This window comes from Heptranchias perlo, chromosome 5 (assembly GCF_035084215.1).
Source record: "Heptranchias perlo isolate sHepPer1 chromosome 5, sHepPer1.hap1, whole genome shotgun sequence".
NCBI lineage: Eukaryota > Metazoa > Chordata > Chondrichthyes > Hexanchiformes > Hexanchidae > Heptranchias > Heptranchias perlo.
Window position 1 is genome coordinate 131,857,970 of NC_090329.1, and position 15,397 is coordinate 131,873,366.

The 15,397-nt window shown below is 45.9% G+C and overlaps 1 protein-coding gene across 1 annotated transcript in view; it reads right to left on the reverse strand.

Annotated features, from left to right (window-relative positions):
* Positions 1-15,397, reverse strand: part of LOC137322209 (dynein axonemal heavy chain 8-like) — a 1,675,662-nt gene that overhangs the window by 494,953 nt on the left and 1,165,312 nt on the right. The window contains exons 64-65 of the mRNA XM_067985325.1: positions 12,305-12,518; positions 8,483-8,592 (exon numbers count right to left, since the gene is read on the reverse strand). Coding sequence (XP_067841426.1) covers positions 8,483-8,592; positions 12,305-12,518 — 324 coding nt within the window. The remainder of the gene's footprint in view (positions 1-8,482; positions 8,593-12,304; positions 12,519-15,397) is intronic.

Below are 15,397 nucleotides of genomic sequence, written 5' to 3' on the forward strand. Positions count from 1 at the left end.
CAAGGGAAAGAATTCCTCAACCCCAGCCCAAAAGGCAGAGACAGGAATCCCTCCCGCCACGGTCGAGTCATTTTTGGACGCCATGAGAACCCTATTGACTGGCCCAGGGAAGGTAGCAGCCACCACTGGCACTCTGACCCCATCACCCCCATCTAACCCACAACCCTGACTAGAGCCAGCTCAGCCTGCTTACCTGTGTTGTCTTACCTACGACTTATGGAAGAGACTCCTTGTTGAGATGGAGGTAGAAGAGGTAAAAGGGACCTATCTGTTGGACACGGGAGCATCATGTACCGTGATCCATTCAGCTAACCCCACCACCTCACCTCTATCTAACGGGGTCCCATACAGTCTGTCGGGATTCACAGGTAAAGAACAGGCTGGCTCATTTTTCATCCCGCTGACCATTCGTTTAGGAACACTCCGCTCTAAGTGGACCTGTATCCTAATGAAGTGGGAAGTGGAGGGTGGAAAAGGGAATCTGGGAGCCGACTTTATTGTAGGCCACGGGATCCTAGTGGATTTGAGGAATCACTGCCTGTGGGGGTAAATACAGGAAAGGAAGGTGGAGTAGTAGTCATCCCAGGGAAATAGGGGAAGGGGACCCTGTGCACCATGAAGCCTAAAGAGGGTTATAACCTCGAACTCATGGTCAGTCATACCCCAAGGGAGTTCCAGGCATTTGTGCGAGCCCACCTAGCCACATTTGCCACACACAAACACGACTGTGGGAGGGTCAACGGGTTCGAGGTCAGTGTAGATGGGGACCCTATGGCTCGACCACAAAAGCAATATAACTTCCCAGGGAAGCGGAGGCAGACATGGAAGCAGCCATGTCCTCCTTAGTGCAACAGGGGGTCCTGAGACCGATAGCCACCCACGTGAACTCGCCACTGTGGCCAGTTAGAAAACCGGACAACTCCTGGAGAGCCACAGTGGACTATCGGGTGCTCAACAGTAACATCCCAGCCTGTGCACCCACGGTAGCAGCAGTTGCCGACCTGATAGGAAGTATCCCAGCATCCGCGACCACTTTCATGGTGCTGGATATCTCCAACGGGTTTTGGTCCATCCCTTTAAGGAGAGAGGATCAGTACAAGTTTGCCTTTACCTTTAACGGGCAACAGTACACCTGGAACTGTCTGCCTCAGGGCTTCCACAATAGCTCCAGCATTTTCCACCAATGCATGGTAAACAGTTTAAAGGGCTTCAGCTAGCCCAGGCAACTGGTACAATACGTGTATGAACTACTCCTATTCACCGATTCGAGAGAGGAGCATGGCCCACTTCTGGCCGAACTGCTGGAACTGCTCGGGCAGGAAGGTTTTAAAGTGAACCCAAAGAAAGCTCAGATCGGCCAGCAGGAGGTGAAATTCCTGGGCCTGACAATATGCGCTGGGGAAAGGGCCATAGATAAAGCTAGAAGGGAAGCAGTACAGGCGTTACCAGTCCTCAACACAGCCACGGGAGGACAACGGGCAGGCCGACGTGCTACCTAAGGAGGGTGCCCGCACAGGCACTTTCTGGGACCCATATGAGTCCCGTCCTATAACCTTACCAGTCATGAGCTCGTGTGGGGAATACCCAGTGCTTTTTGACTGGCTGGCTCGGATCCCCATTGGGACCAACGGTAAGACTTCTACCCACTTTCTAGGTGAGTCTACCGTCTCGGGGTATTCCCCACACGAGCTCATGACTGGTAAGGTTATGCGGACCCCCAGCCATGTGCTAGCCCCGGTGCTCACGGAGGGTCAGCTCAGAGAGGTGAACCGGAACAGCTTCGTCAGGAATCTGTTTGAACACCTTAAACAGGTTCACTGGCAGGCTGCTAGCAACATGGGAATACAGCATCGGATAACCGACTGCTGTTAGAACCCCGTACGCACCACGAGTGGGAGATAGGGGATCAGGTTATGGTTAGGAATTTTGCTCGGGTTGGCAGTCTAGAACCATTGTACATGGGGCCCTACAGCATTGTAGATGAGGCAAGCCCCATGGTATACGCCATAACGCTGCCTCGGCGCACCAAATGGTTCCACATTAACCAATGTAAGTTGTTTAAATCCGAGAGAAGGGAACAGCCAGTTGGGGCAAGGTCTGAGGATAAAAATCCTCAGCCTGCAGCAGGAGCAAACTCACAGACTGCACAAGCAGGTGTAGTGGCTTGTTCTAAGGGAAGGGCCATTCCACCCACCGTTTGGGACACTCCCCCGCTCATCTGGGACTCAGACGAGGTGGGACCTGAGGGCAGAGAGTTACCTACCCCTGACACAGGTTTAGAAGAGGTACAGCCTGAGGAGAGAAATCCCCAGCCAGCGGCAGTAGAGATTTCACAGACCGCACAAGTGGGGACAGTAGCTCGAGTTGAAGACCCACCAGCCAGAAAACCCCCACCAGCCAGAGTCCCTCGAAGGTCCCCACGAACGCCACAGCCAAAGAAACCGTGGTCACTGGCTCCCCAGTTTAAAAGGGCAGCCCCTCAAGTCAGGGATCGATCTGTGGATAGAGGTCCCCAGCCAGCAGCCGCAGGCTGCGAGGGACCAAAGGTACAGGACAGGACGGCCACACCGAAGGGAGTAGTGTGCTGTAGCCCGAACAGGGATTAGCCTGGCCGCCCGGGGACGGGCGGCGGATGTACATAGCTTCTGTTATTAAATTTTGAGATTGTTATGTTTGGGTGTTTTAGTTAAATTTTATATAAGATGGTTGGTAGTTTAAGCATTATTGTTTACCGTGTATTATTTTTCTATGTATGTACCGTATTTTCCAAGTGGTGCAGGGGTGTTGGACCCCCTCCGTGCTTGGAGATGAATGTTAATTCTTACCTGTGTCTGCACCTGAACACAACACCGAAAGGGGAATATATGTTTTGGGTCTTCGATAGGTAAACTACAGGGGAAGGTTGGCTCTTGAGGATCGAGAATTTTGCTCACCTTTTACCAGTATGATACTTGAAGCAAGGTTAAAATATCACAGGGGGGAGGATAAGATTCTCAAAATTCACAGATCCCCCAAAACTTGGAGAAAAACCCTAAAGAAATTCACCTTTTCCCTGAGCATGGAAAACTTTGGCCATTGACTATAATCCTAAGATGGAAGGATAGGTGAGAGGTCACCAGACGAAATCAACACACACAGTGGAAGGTGGGAGAATTGCTGCTTCAGACATGTCTCTGTTTTAATGCAAAACCGACAGCAGGTGGTCGACACTCAGCACGAATTCGAAAGGCAGTCAGCCATTGAAAGAGGTAACTGCTCCAGACATGGTGGGGCCATGTCTTTGTTTTAAAGCAAAACTGATCAACACCTAGGATGTTGGATACAAAAGGAAGCCTTGTGTGACAAGCTCGAAAATCGGAATTAACAATGAACATCGGGAGAAGCAATTGCAACATGATGAGGGACCATCAAAAAGCCATCAAAGATTCTTAAGGACTTTGTAAGAACTGTTTAAACAGACATGAAGTGTTTTTTTTTAAAAGTGTCGAAGACCATTGTAAGAGAGTTGTAAACAATTTTACAACACCAAGTTATAGTCCAGCAATTTTATTTTAAATTCACAAGCTTTCGGAGATTTTCTCCTTCCTCAGGCAAATGCAAGGAGAAAATCTCCGAAAGCTTGTGAATTTAAAATAAAATTGCTGGACTATAACTTGGTGTTGTAAAATTGTTTACAATTGTCAACCCCAGTCCATCACCGGCATCTCCACATCATTGTAAGAGAGGGATACACAAGTGGAAACTCGAAACCTCGAAACCTCTCTCTCTCTCTCTGGCTCTTACTGGCTGTTGTGTTCTGCTTGTTTTGTTCTGCCTGTCTCTGGAAGGAAAGCAGCTTCCGGTGAAGAGAACCGGTTAGTAGACCTGCAAGGGCAAAGGATTGTTCAACAGCTCGGGAGGCGACAGTTCAACAAGGCGAGGGGGCAACAGGAAAAGCAGACAAGGAAGGTCAACAGCTCCAGAAGCAGGCCGATACACAAGAAGAAACCAGAGCAACAGCCCCAATGACCATCCGACACCTCGCGGCAACAAGGGCCTTACGAAACAACCAACCGAATATTGCCACCAACCAACCGGGTAATATTGGGCCACCGCGACCAAAGAAAACCAACTCGGGAGAAAACCGAAGATCCGCAAAGTTTCCACTCTACAATCTATTAGGGGGAGTGTTTGCTAGTGCTGTTGGGGAGGGTTTAAACTAAAGTGGCAGGGGGATGGGAATCGATGCAGGAAGTCAGTGGGAAGTAAAGTGGTGACAGAAACAAAAGGCAGTAAGGGAGAGTGTACAAAACATGACCGGACAGATGGTCTGAGAAAGCAGGGCAAAGACCAAGGGAAGTCTAGATTAAACTGCATTTATTTCAATGCAAGAAGTCTGATGGGCAAGGTAGATGAACTCAGGGCATGGATGGGTACATGGGACTGGGATGTTATAGCTATTACTGAAACATGGCTAAGGGAGGGGCAGGACTGGCAGCTCAATGTTCCAGGGTACAGATGCTATAGGAAAGATAGAGCAGGAGGTAAGAGAGGAGGGGGAGTTGCGTTCTTGATTAGGGAGAACATCACGGCAGTAGTGAGAGAGGATATATCCGAGGGTTCGCCCACTGAGTCTATATGGGTAGAACTGAAAAATAAGAAGGGAGAGATCACTTTGATAGGATTGTACTACAGACCCCCAAATAGTCAACGGGAAATTGAGGAGCAAATATGTAAGGAGATTACAGACAGCTGCAAGAAAAATAGGGTGGTAATAGTAGGGGACTTTAACTTTCCCAACATTGACTGGGACAGCCATAGCATTAGGGGCTTGGATGGAGAGAAATTTGTTGAGTGTATTCAGGAGGAATTTCTCATTCAGTATGTGGATGGCCCGACTAGAGAGGGGGCAAAACTTGACCTCCTCTTGGGAAATAAGGAAGGGCAGGTGACAGAAGTGTTAGTGAGGGATCACTTTGGGACCAGTGATCATAATTCCATTAGTTTTAAGATAGCTATGGAGAATGATAGGTCTGGCCCAAAAGTTAAAATTCTAAATTGGGGAAAGGCCAATTTTGATGGTATTAGACAGGAACTTTCAGAAGTTGATTGGGAGAGTCTGTTGGCAGGCAAAGGGACGTCTGGTAAGTGGGAGGCCTTCAAAAGTGGGTTAACCAGGGTTCAGGGTAAGCACATTCCTTATAAAGTGAAGGGCAAGGCTGGTAGAAGTAGGGAACCTTGGATGACTCGGGAGATTGAGGCCCTAGTCAGAAAGAAGAAGGAGGCATATGACATGCATAGGCAGCTGGGATCAAGTGGATCCCTTGAAGAGTATAGTGATTGCCGGAGTAGAGTTAAGAGAGAAATCAGGAGGGCAAAAAGGGGACATGAGATTGCTTTGGCAGATAAGGCAAAGGTGAATCCAAAGAGCTTCTACAAATACATAAAGGGCAAAAGAGTAACTAGGGAGAGAGTAGGGCCTCTTAAGGATCAACAAGGTCATCTATGTGCGGAACCACAAGAGATGGGTGAGATCCTAAATGAATATTTCGCATCGGTATTTACGGTTGAGAAAGGCATGGATGTTAGGGAACTTGGGGAAATAAATAGTGATGTCTTGAGGAGTGTACATATTACAGAGAGGGGGGTGCTGGAAGTCTTAACGCGCATCAAGGTAGATAAATCTCCGGGACCTGATGAAGGGCATCCCAGGACGTTATGAGAGGTTAGGGAGGAAATTGCGGGTCCCCTAGCAGAGATATTTGAATCATCGACAGCTACAGGTGAGGTGCCTGAAGATTGGAGGGTAGCAAATGTTGTGCCTTTGTTTAAGAAGGGCGGCAGGGAAAAGCCTGAGAACTACAGACCGGTGAGCCTGACATCTGTAGTGGGTAAGTTGTTAGAGGGTATTCTGAGAGACAGGATCTACGGGCATTTGGAGAGGCAGGGACTGATTAGGAACAGTCAGCATGGTTTTGTGAGAGGAAAATCATGTCTCACAAATTTGATTGAGTTTTTTGAAGTGGTAACCAAGAAGATAGATGAGGGCTGTGCAGTAAACGTGGTCTACATGGACATTAGCAAAGCCTTTGACAAGGTACTGCATGGTAGGTTGTTACATAAGGTTAAATCTCACGGGATCCAAGGTGAGGTAGCCAATAAGATACAAAATTGGCTTGACAGCAGAAGACATAATGTGGTTCTAGAGGGTTGTTTTTCAAACTGGAGGCCTGTGACCAGCGGTGTGCCTCAGGGATCGGTGCTGGGTCCGCTGTTATTTGTTATTTATATTAATGATTTGGATGAGAATTTAGGAGGCATGTTTAGTAAGTTTGCAGATGACACCAAGATTGGTGGCATTGTGGACAGTGAAGAAGGTTATCTAGGATTGCAACGGGATCTTGATAAATTGGGCCAGTGGGCCGATGAATGGCAGATGGAGTTTAATTTAGATAAATGTGAGGTGATGCATTTTGGTAGATCGAATCAGACCAGGACCTACTCCGTTAATGGTAGGGCGTTGGGGAGAGTTATAGAACAAAGAGATCGAGGAGTACAGGTTCATAGCTCCTTGAAAGTGGAGTCACAGGTGGATAGGGTGGTGAAGAAGGCATTCAGCATGCTTGGTTTCATTGGTCAGAACATTGAATACAGGAGTTGGGATGTCTTGTTGAAGTTGTACAAGACATTAGTAAGGCCACACTTGGAATACTGTGTACAGTTCTGGTCACCCTATTATAGAAAGGATATTATTAAACTAGAAAGAGTGCAGAAAAGATTTACTAGGATGCTACCGGGACTTGATGGTTTGACTTATAGGGAGAGGTTGGATAGACTGAGACTTTTTTCCCTGGACAGTAGGAGGTTTAGGGGTGACCTTATAGAAGTCTATAAAATAATGAGGGGCATAGATAAGGTAGATAGTCAAAATCTTTTCCCAAAGGTAGGGGAGTCTATAATGAGGGGACATAGATTTAAGGTGAGAGGGGAGAGATACAAAAGGGTCCAGGGGGGCAATTTTTTCACTCAAAGGGTGGTGAGTGTCTGGAACGAGCTGCCAGAGGCAGTAGTAGAGATGGGTACAATTTTGTCTTTTAAAAAGCATTTGGACAGTTACATGGGTAAGATGGGTATAGAGGGATATGGGCCAAGTGCAGGCAACTGGGACTAGCTTAGTGGTATAAACTGGGCGACATGGACATGTTGGGCCGAAGGGCCTGTTTCCATGTTGTAAACTTCTATGATTTCTGACTTAGCTCTGGGTGAATTACTGTCAAGGATTCGTTTGGTGAGCATTATCTCTGGCCCTTTAGGGTCCAACCTAGCTAGTGCAGTGGGATTTGGAGGGGTGGGGTATCTTTCTACTGTAATTTCCCTCGTGTGTACCAAAGTGTTCCCCATTTTATTAGAGTGTTAGGATTGTTGTGTTGTATTTCCTCTCTTGAATAAAGGTCAAAGTTTCTTGCACCAAAATCAGTTGTCTGCTGCACTTTGTCGCAACCCCCAAATAAATCCAAGGTCTAGAACCCAGGGAGTGGGAGCGATTCGGACCGCTCAGAAGTCAGAGGTGAAGCTGACACACACCACCTCCCCCTACAGATAACAGGACACTTAGAAAATATCAATGGGATTAGACAAAGTCAACATGGATTTATGAAAGGGAAATCATGTTTGACAAACCTACTGGAGTGTTTTGAGGATGTAACTGGTAGAATAGATAAGGTGGAATCAGTGGATGTTTGATAAAGTCCCACATAAGAGGTTAGTTTGCAAAATTAAAGCACATGGGATTGGGGGTAATATCCTGGCATGGATTGAAAATTGGTTAACAGACAGGAAACAGAGAGTAGGAATAAATGGACATGTGGCAGGCAGTGGCTAGTGGGGTACCACAGGGATCAGTGCTTGGGCCCCAGCTATTCACAATACATATCAATGATTCGGATGAGGGAACCTAAGAAAGGATATACTTGCCATGGAGGGAGTGCAGTGAAGGTTCACCAGACTGATCCCTGGGATGGCAGGACTGTCATATGAGGAGAGATTGGGTCGACTCGGCCTGTATTCACTCGAGTTTAGAAGAATGAGAGGGGATCTCATTGAAACATATAAAATTCTGACAGGGCTAGACAGACTGGATGCAGGGAGGATGTTTCCCCTGGTTGGGGGGTCCAGAACGAGGGGGGTCACAATCTCAGGATACGGGGTAGGACATTTAGGACTGAGATGAGGAGAAATTTCTTCACTCAGAGGGTGGTGAACCTGTGGAATTCTCTACCACAGAAGGCTGTGGAGGCAAAGTCACTGAATATATTTAAGAAGGGGCTAGATAGATTTCTAGACACAAAAGGCATCAAGGGGTATGGTGAGAGAATGGGTATATGGTATTGAGATAGAGGATCAGCCATGATTATATTGAATGGCGGAGCAGGCTCGAAGGGTCGAATGGCCTATTCCTGCTCCTATTTTCTATGTTTCTCTGTTTCTATGACAGTATTAGTACCTTTGTCCGCTGCCAGAGGATCCTACTAGTGGCAACAAGTTTTGTTATCATGTCAGTGATTTCAGGAATGAAGTGTCTGGATGATTGAAAGTATCCATTTCCAATGATTCCTGGCAAAGATACAAACAAAATATTCATAGCATTGATATTTGCATTCATAGTTAGCTTTGACAATATGGAACTTTCAATTTTGATTTTCTAATTTAACTCAATAGGATGATGTCATAGGCTGTAAGAAACTCAGACCATTCCGGATAGTGGAAAATGACAGATAAAGATTCAACATAATCCAACTTATTTAATGTAAATATATACTTATCACATGTTCCACATTTAATGGATTCTGAACAACTGACTTTACAAGTATGGGACCTAACGATCTTAATATCAGTGAATTAAAATGAACCAGCTCTGAAGTTTATTTTCTTCTTCAAACACAAATCTAGTGAATGGAATCAAATTCAAGTGAATACAGATTTAAGTTAGATTACTTAATGGTTGCTCTGGCCTCTGTAGCTTTGCCTCTAAGTGGCACAAAATAGGTGAGATTTTAATCTATGCGTCTGAGGTGCGCTGCACCTGTGGAGAGGTAACTACCTCTGTTTTTCCTCCCGGGGTAATTTGCATGACCAGCAGCTGTGCTCCATGCCTCAGAGATTGGGCCTTCTAGTTGCTGCTGGAGAGGAGCAGCAAAAGACCCCTGGTGTTGCTGATTGATTATAGGAAGAAATGTCCACTTGCCTCTCGAGTCTTCGGCCTGCCCTATGGCCCCTGCATAGCCTCCAGTTCATGGAAGTCTATTGTGAGGCCCTTGTACCACCTTTCAACAGACCCCATTCTGCTGGAGCAGCAAAGAAGTGTTGCCAGAAGAATAATCAGTCGCAAGTCAAATACACTTGATGGGAAAGCCCCAAGAAATCCTTGGGCAGTGTAAAGAGAGCAAATACCGAATGTAATACATCGCCGTCATTTTTTTCCCCACATTCTGCCCAGGGAACACTGCGATGCAGGGCAGATAAAAATGTCCCCGTACATTTTTATTTAGATAATTATTTGTTAAAAAAGTATTGTCTCATAGACTAATTCTAGCTCATACATGCAAAAGAAAATTGTGCAAGGTGTTAAACAGGCTGCCAATTCGCTATCACTGTTTTTTGCTTAGTGATAAAAGTTAAAATTACCCCCTACAATTCTCTTGCCGGGAAAAGGGAACCAGATTTAGCGTAAACACAGGCAGCCAACACATAGATGTCGGTCTCCCAGAAAATGAATTAAATCAATGTCAGCCTTAAAACAAGCTATGTGTGGCCTTATTACCCACACTGCTGCATTTGACTCTCACCAAGGAACAGGAGATTCCCTTACAGGAGGTTCCCTTAACTGAAATGAGTGACAATCAGACCAGCCTACATCTCCTGATTGCCCTCTGAGAGATGATGGACAGGAATTTCTGCTGGTTATGGTATAGCAGGAGTCCAGCATAAGATGTCAACAGATAGCATTTGAAGAGGTAAAGATAAGAGGAAAATGTGAACTTGTCTACTTTGGCAGGAGGAATAGAAAAGCAGTCTATTATTTAAATGGAGACAGATTGCAGAACTCTGAGGTACAGAGGGATCTGGGTGTCCTAGTACATGAATCACAAAAAGTTAGTATGCAGGTACAGCAAGTGATTAGGAAGGCAAATGGAATGTTGTCATTTATTGCAAGGGGAATGGAATATAAAAGTAGAGATGTTTTGCTACAGTTGTACAGGGCATTGGTGAGACCACATCAGGAATACTGTGTGCAGTTTTGGTCTCCTTATTTAAGAAAGGACATAATTGCTTTGGAGGCGGTTCAGAGAAGGTTACCTCGACTGATTCCTGGGATGAGGGGGTTATCTTATGAGGCAAAGTTGGACAAGTTGGGCCTGTATACACTGGAGTTTAGATGAATGAGAGGTGATCTTATTGAAACATATAAAAGCCTGAGAGGACTAGAAGGGGTAGATGCTGAGAGGATGTTTCCCCTTGTGGGAGAGACTAGAACTAGGGGCCACAGTTTAAAAATAAGGGGTCTCCCATTTAAGACAGAGATGAGGAGAAACTTTTTCTCTCAGAGGGTCGTGAGTCTGTGGAACTCCCTTCCCCAGAGAGTGGTGGAGGCAGGATCAATGAATATTTTTAAGGCTGAGTTAGATAGAGTCCTGATTAACAAGGGAGTTGAAGGTTAAAGTAGTTAGACGGGAAAGTAGGGTTGAGATCACAATCAGATCAGCCATGATCTTATCAAAAGGCAGAGCAGGCTTGAGGAGACGAATGGCCTAATCCTGCTCTTAATTTGTATGTTCGTATGTTTGTAAAAGTACAGGGTAAGGTGGTTTGGTCTGGATGCTTTGCAGATCTGCTTTGCCCTTTTAATAATTGGTGTAGCTGTGGCATTCTTGAGAATGCATTTCAATTACTGCTTGGTAAACTCACTTTCCTTGCTGCATTGCTAGTATCACTGTTAATTCCTCACTAGCATTTTCACCCCTTACTCTGCCATACCTTTGTAATCCTGCTCAACAACCTGCATTCTTAGGCCGTTTTTTCCAGATGAAATTAAGGTGCAAACATCAGATGACAATTGTGAAACATACAAAAAAGGACAGGAACAGACCAATTGGTCCATCAAGCTCGTCCCATTCTAACATACAATCTACATACACTATCAACCCTCCAAACCCCCTGCAGTCACACAATCAGCTGGGAGAAACAAAAAAAAGAAAAAAAGACCTTAGACCAATTTAGGAAAAAAAATCTGGAAAATTCATCTCTGATCTTTGAAGGCAATCAAGCAAGCTACAGGAGACCACAATGATTTCTATCACATCTCCATTAACCCACCCACCTCACATAACCTGAGATGTCTTCCACTTGCAGGAACTCGTTCAGCTTCCTTTTAAATACTTGCAGTGAATCCACACAGAACACACTCTGGCAACTTATTTTGGAGGTTGACAGCTCTTTGTGAAAAGAATGACTTCCTAGTCTCCAATCTATCCCTGACTTTGTGGCATCTTGATGCCCCCAGTCCTCCCCTGTCTATCCAGCTCAAATGGTCAAACAGAATGGACAAATCTAATCCCTTTATTATTTCAGACTTTAATCATATCCCCTTGAAGACTATGTTATTCCAAAGTAAAATGTTCCAGTTCTCTATGCCTGTCTCCTGAAAGGATTTATACTGTAAAGCTTTGATTGGCCCAGATATATGAGGGATAATTTCCCTTTCCCCCTTCACCTGTGTGCAACTGAACAAGGCTGTATTGCCAGGTTCAGGTACTTTACAGATTGGAGTGTATGCCTGGTGTACATCGCATCTATGACTAGGCATAGGCCAACTTGGTGGGAGGAAATTGGATGCTGATTGAAGGTTCACTGGCTTTGTGCTGGCTGCATTTCTAATTTTGTTGTTTGCTCTGCTGTTGGCTGAATTTTGATTGATTTCCTTTGTTATGCTTCTGCAACCTCAACATTACTGGCAACCCGCGTATGTTTGCTACTGGTATCAGGATCAATACCAACAGCAATTTTTACGCTAATGTGACTATTCATAAAATGCAGTGTGAATAAAATTAATTGGATCTGCCCACTCAGTATTTGGGTTAATTGCTGTTTTGAACTATTGGCAGATTAAATTTTCTGTTCAGAATTTAATTTCTGTATGACAATAAGTTGGCATTAAAATTAGCAGCGCACAATATTTATAAGACAAGTGCGATGTTCAACCAGATAATGGTAGCATTTGCTGCAAAGTTTGAATATTTGAGAGAAACAAACAGGAGCTGACAATTACCAAAGATTTTGTCAATTGAAGCATTGGTGGGGAGGGTACAGTTGAAGATTGTGAACTGCCTCTTTAAACGCTGTGGAATGTCATTGCGCCCTCCTCCTGGATGGATCATTGCAGCCATTAATTGCACATCAACAATTTTAGTAAAGTCTCCTGGTTTATCCAAATTGTACATTCCATGCATTTCTACCATCTGACGTACTATTTCATTAGTAATCTGAAAGACAGAAGACAAGACAAATGTTACTGCTTAACTTTTAGCTGGTTGTTTAACATATGGTACTAACTCATGATAAACTTGGATGAGTGAAGCTGATTTGCTCTTCTCAGCTCATCCATTCAGAAAAAAAAACTACAGTCCTCCTTTCACAGTATACAGGATGATTCCATGGCCTTTACCTGCATAGCCCAACCCAGAAGTGTCGCAAACTGGTTGACTGGTTACATTTGTTAATTTTGTAGGATATCTGGTTTTATAACACTGCTTCACAGGTGTGGAGTAAATTTGAAACTGTTCATTTACAAGGCTGAGAAAAGTTAAAATTGATATATAGCTGATAATGGACAATTAACTACAAGTTAACCAAGCTTGTGATGATTGAATAAACACATTGGGACTAAAAACCGGCAAGGCCATTTACATTGCAGCAATACTGGTGGAGCAGAACTATGGAGGTGCTCCAGTGACCCCGCTGGAGCTTTTTTTTTATTCGTTCATGGGATGAGGGCGTCGCTGGTGAGGCCGGCATTTATTGCCCGTCCCTAATTGCCCTTGAGAAGGTGGTGGTGAGCCGCCTTCTTGAACCGCTGCAGTCCGTGTGGTGACGGTTCTCCCACAGTGCTGTTAGGAAGGGAGTTCCAGGATTTTGACCCAGCGACGATGAAGGAACGGCGATATATTTCCAAGTCGGGATGGTGTGTGACTTGGAGGGGAACGTGCAGGTGGTGTTGTTCCCATGTGCCTGCTGCTCTTGTCCTTCTAGGTGGTAGAGGTTGCGAGTTTGGGAGGTGCTGTCGAAGAAGCCTTGGCGAGTTGCTGCAGTGCATCCTGTGGATGGTACACACTGCAGCCACTGTGCGCCGGTGGTGACGGAAGTGAATGTTTAGGGTGGTGGATGGGGTGTCAATCAAGCGGGCTGCTTTATCTTGGATGGTGTCGAGCTTCTTGAGTGTTGTTGGAGCTGCACTCATCCAAGCAAGTGGAGAGTATTCCATCACACTCCTGACTTGTGCCTTGTAGATGGTGGAAAGGCTTTGGGGAGTCAGGAGGTGAGTCACTTGCTGCAGAATACCCAGCCTCTGACCTGCTCTTGTAGCCACAGTATTTATATGGCTGGTCCAGTTAAGTTTCTGGGCAATGGTGACCCCAGGATGTTGATGGTGGGGGATTCGGCGATTGTAATGCCGTGGTGAATGTCAAGGGGAGGTGGTAAGACTCTCTCTTGTTGGAGATAATTGTAAACAATTTTACAACACCAAGTTATAGTCCAGCAATTTTATTTTAAATTCACAAGCTTTCGGAGGCTTCCTCCTTCGTCAGGTGAACGATGTGAAAATGACGAAGGAGGAAGCCTCCGAAAGCTTGAGAATTTAAAATAAAATTGCTGGACTATAACTTGGTGTTGTAAAATTGTTTACAATTGTCAACCCCAGTCAATCACCGGCATCTCCACATCATTGTTGGAGATAGTCATTGCCTGGCACTTATCTGGCGCGAATGTTACTTGCCGCTTATCAGCCCAAGCCTGGATGTTGTCCAGGTCTTGCTGCATGCGAGCTCGGACTGCTTCATTATTTGAGGGGTTGTGAATGGAACTGAACACCGTGCAATCATCAGTGAGCATCCCCATTTCTGACCTTATGGTGGAGGGAAGGTCATTGATGAAGCAGCTGAAGATGATTGGGCCTTGGACACTGCCCTGAGGAACTCCTGTAGCAATGTCCTGGGGCTGAGATGATTGGCCTCCAACAACCACTACCATCTTCCTTTGTCCTAGGTATGACTCCAGCCACTGGAGAGTTTTCCCCCTAATTCCCATTGACTTCAATTTTACGAGGGCTCCTTGGTGCCACACTCAATCAAATGCTGCCTTGATGTCAAGGGAAGTCACTCTCACCTCACCTCTGGAATTCAGCTCTTTTGTCCATGTTTGGACCAAGGCTGTATGAGGTCTGGAGCTGAGTGGTCCTGGCGGAACACAAACTGAGCATCGGTGAGCAGGTTATTGGTGAGTAAGTGCCGCTTGATGGCACTGTCGACGACACCTTCCATCACTTTGCTGATGATTGAGAGTAGACTGATGGGGCGGTAATTGGCCGGATTGGCTTTGTCCTGCTTTTTGTGGCAATTTTCCACATTGTCAGGTAGATGCATAAAAACAATTTTACTGCGTAACAACAATTCTCCTCATCTCCCCCCTGGCTTTTTTGACAATTATCTTAAATCTGTGCCCTCTGGTTATTGACACTCCTGCCAGTGGATACAATTTCTCCCTATCTGCTCTCAGAACCCCTCATAATTTTGAACCGCTCTATTAAATCTCCCCTCAACCTTCTCTGCTCTAAGTTACCCCAGCTTCTCCAGTCCCTCCATGTAACTGAAGTCCCTCATCCCTGGTACCAGTCTAATAAATCTCCTCTGCACCCTCTCCGAGGCTTTAACATCCTTCCCAAAGTGAGATGCCCATAATTGGACACAACACTCTCGCTGAGGCTTAACCAACGATTTATTTATCAATGACCTGGAGGGGAGCAATCGGTGGCCTGCGGGTTGGAAGCCTATAAGTCAGGGCTGGAAGGGTGGCAGATCAGGGAGACTGGAGGTTAGGGCCGGGAGGTGACAGATCGGGGAGCCTGGAAATTGGAGCTGGTGGGTGGCAGTTCGGGGAGGCTGGTGGTCAGGGATTTCAGGTATGGTGGGGGGAGATCGGGGAGTCGGGAGGTTGGGGATTCCGGGTGTAGTGGGGTGAGATCGGGGAGTCTGGAGGTCGGGGATTTTGGGTGTGGTGGTGGGGAGATCGGGGAGTCTGGAGGTCGGGGTTTCGGGTATGGTCGGGGGGAGATTGGGGAGTCTGGAGGCCGGGGATTTCGGGTATG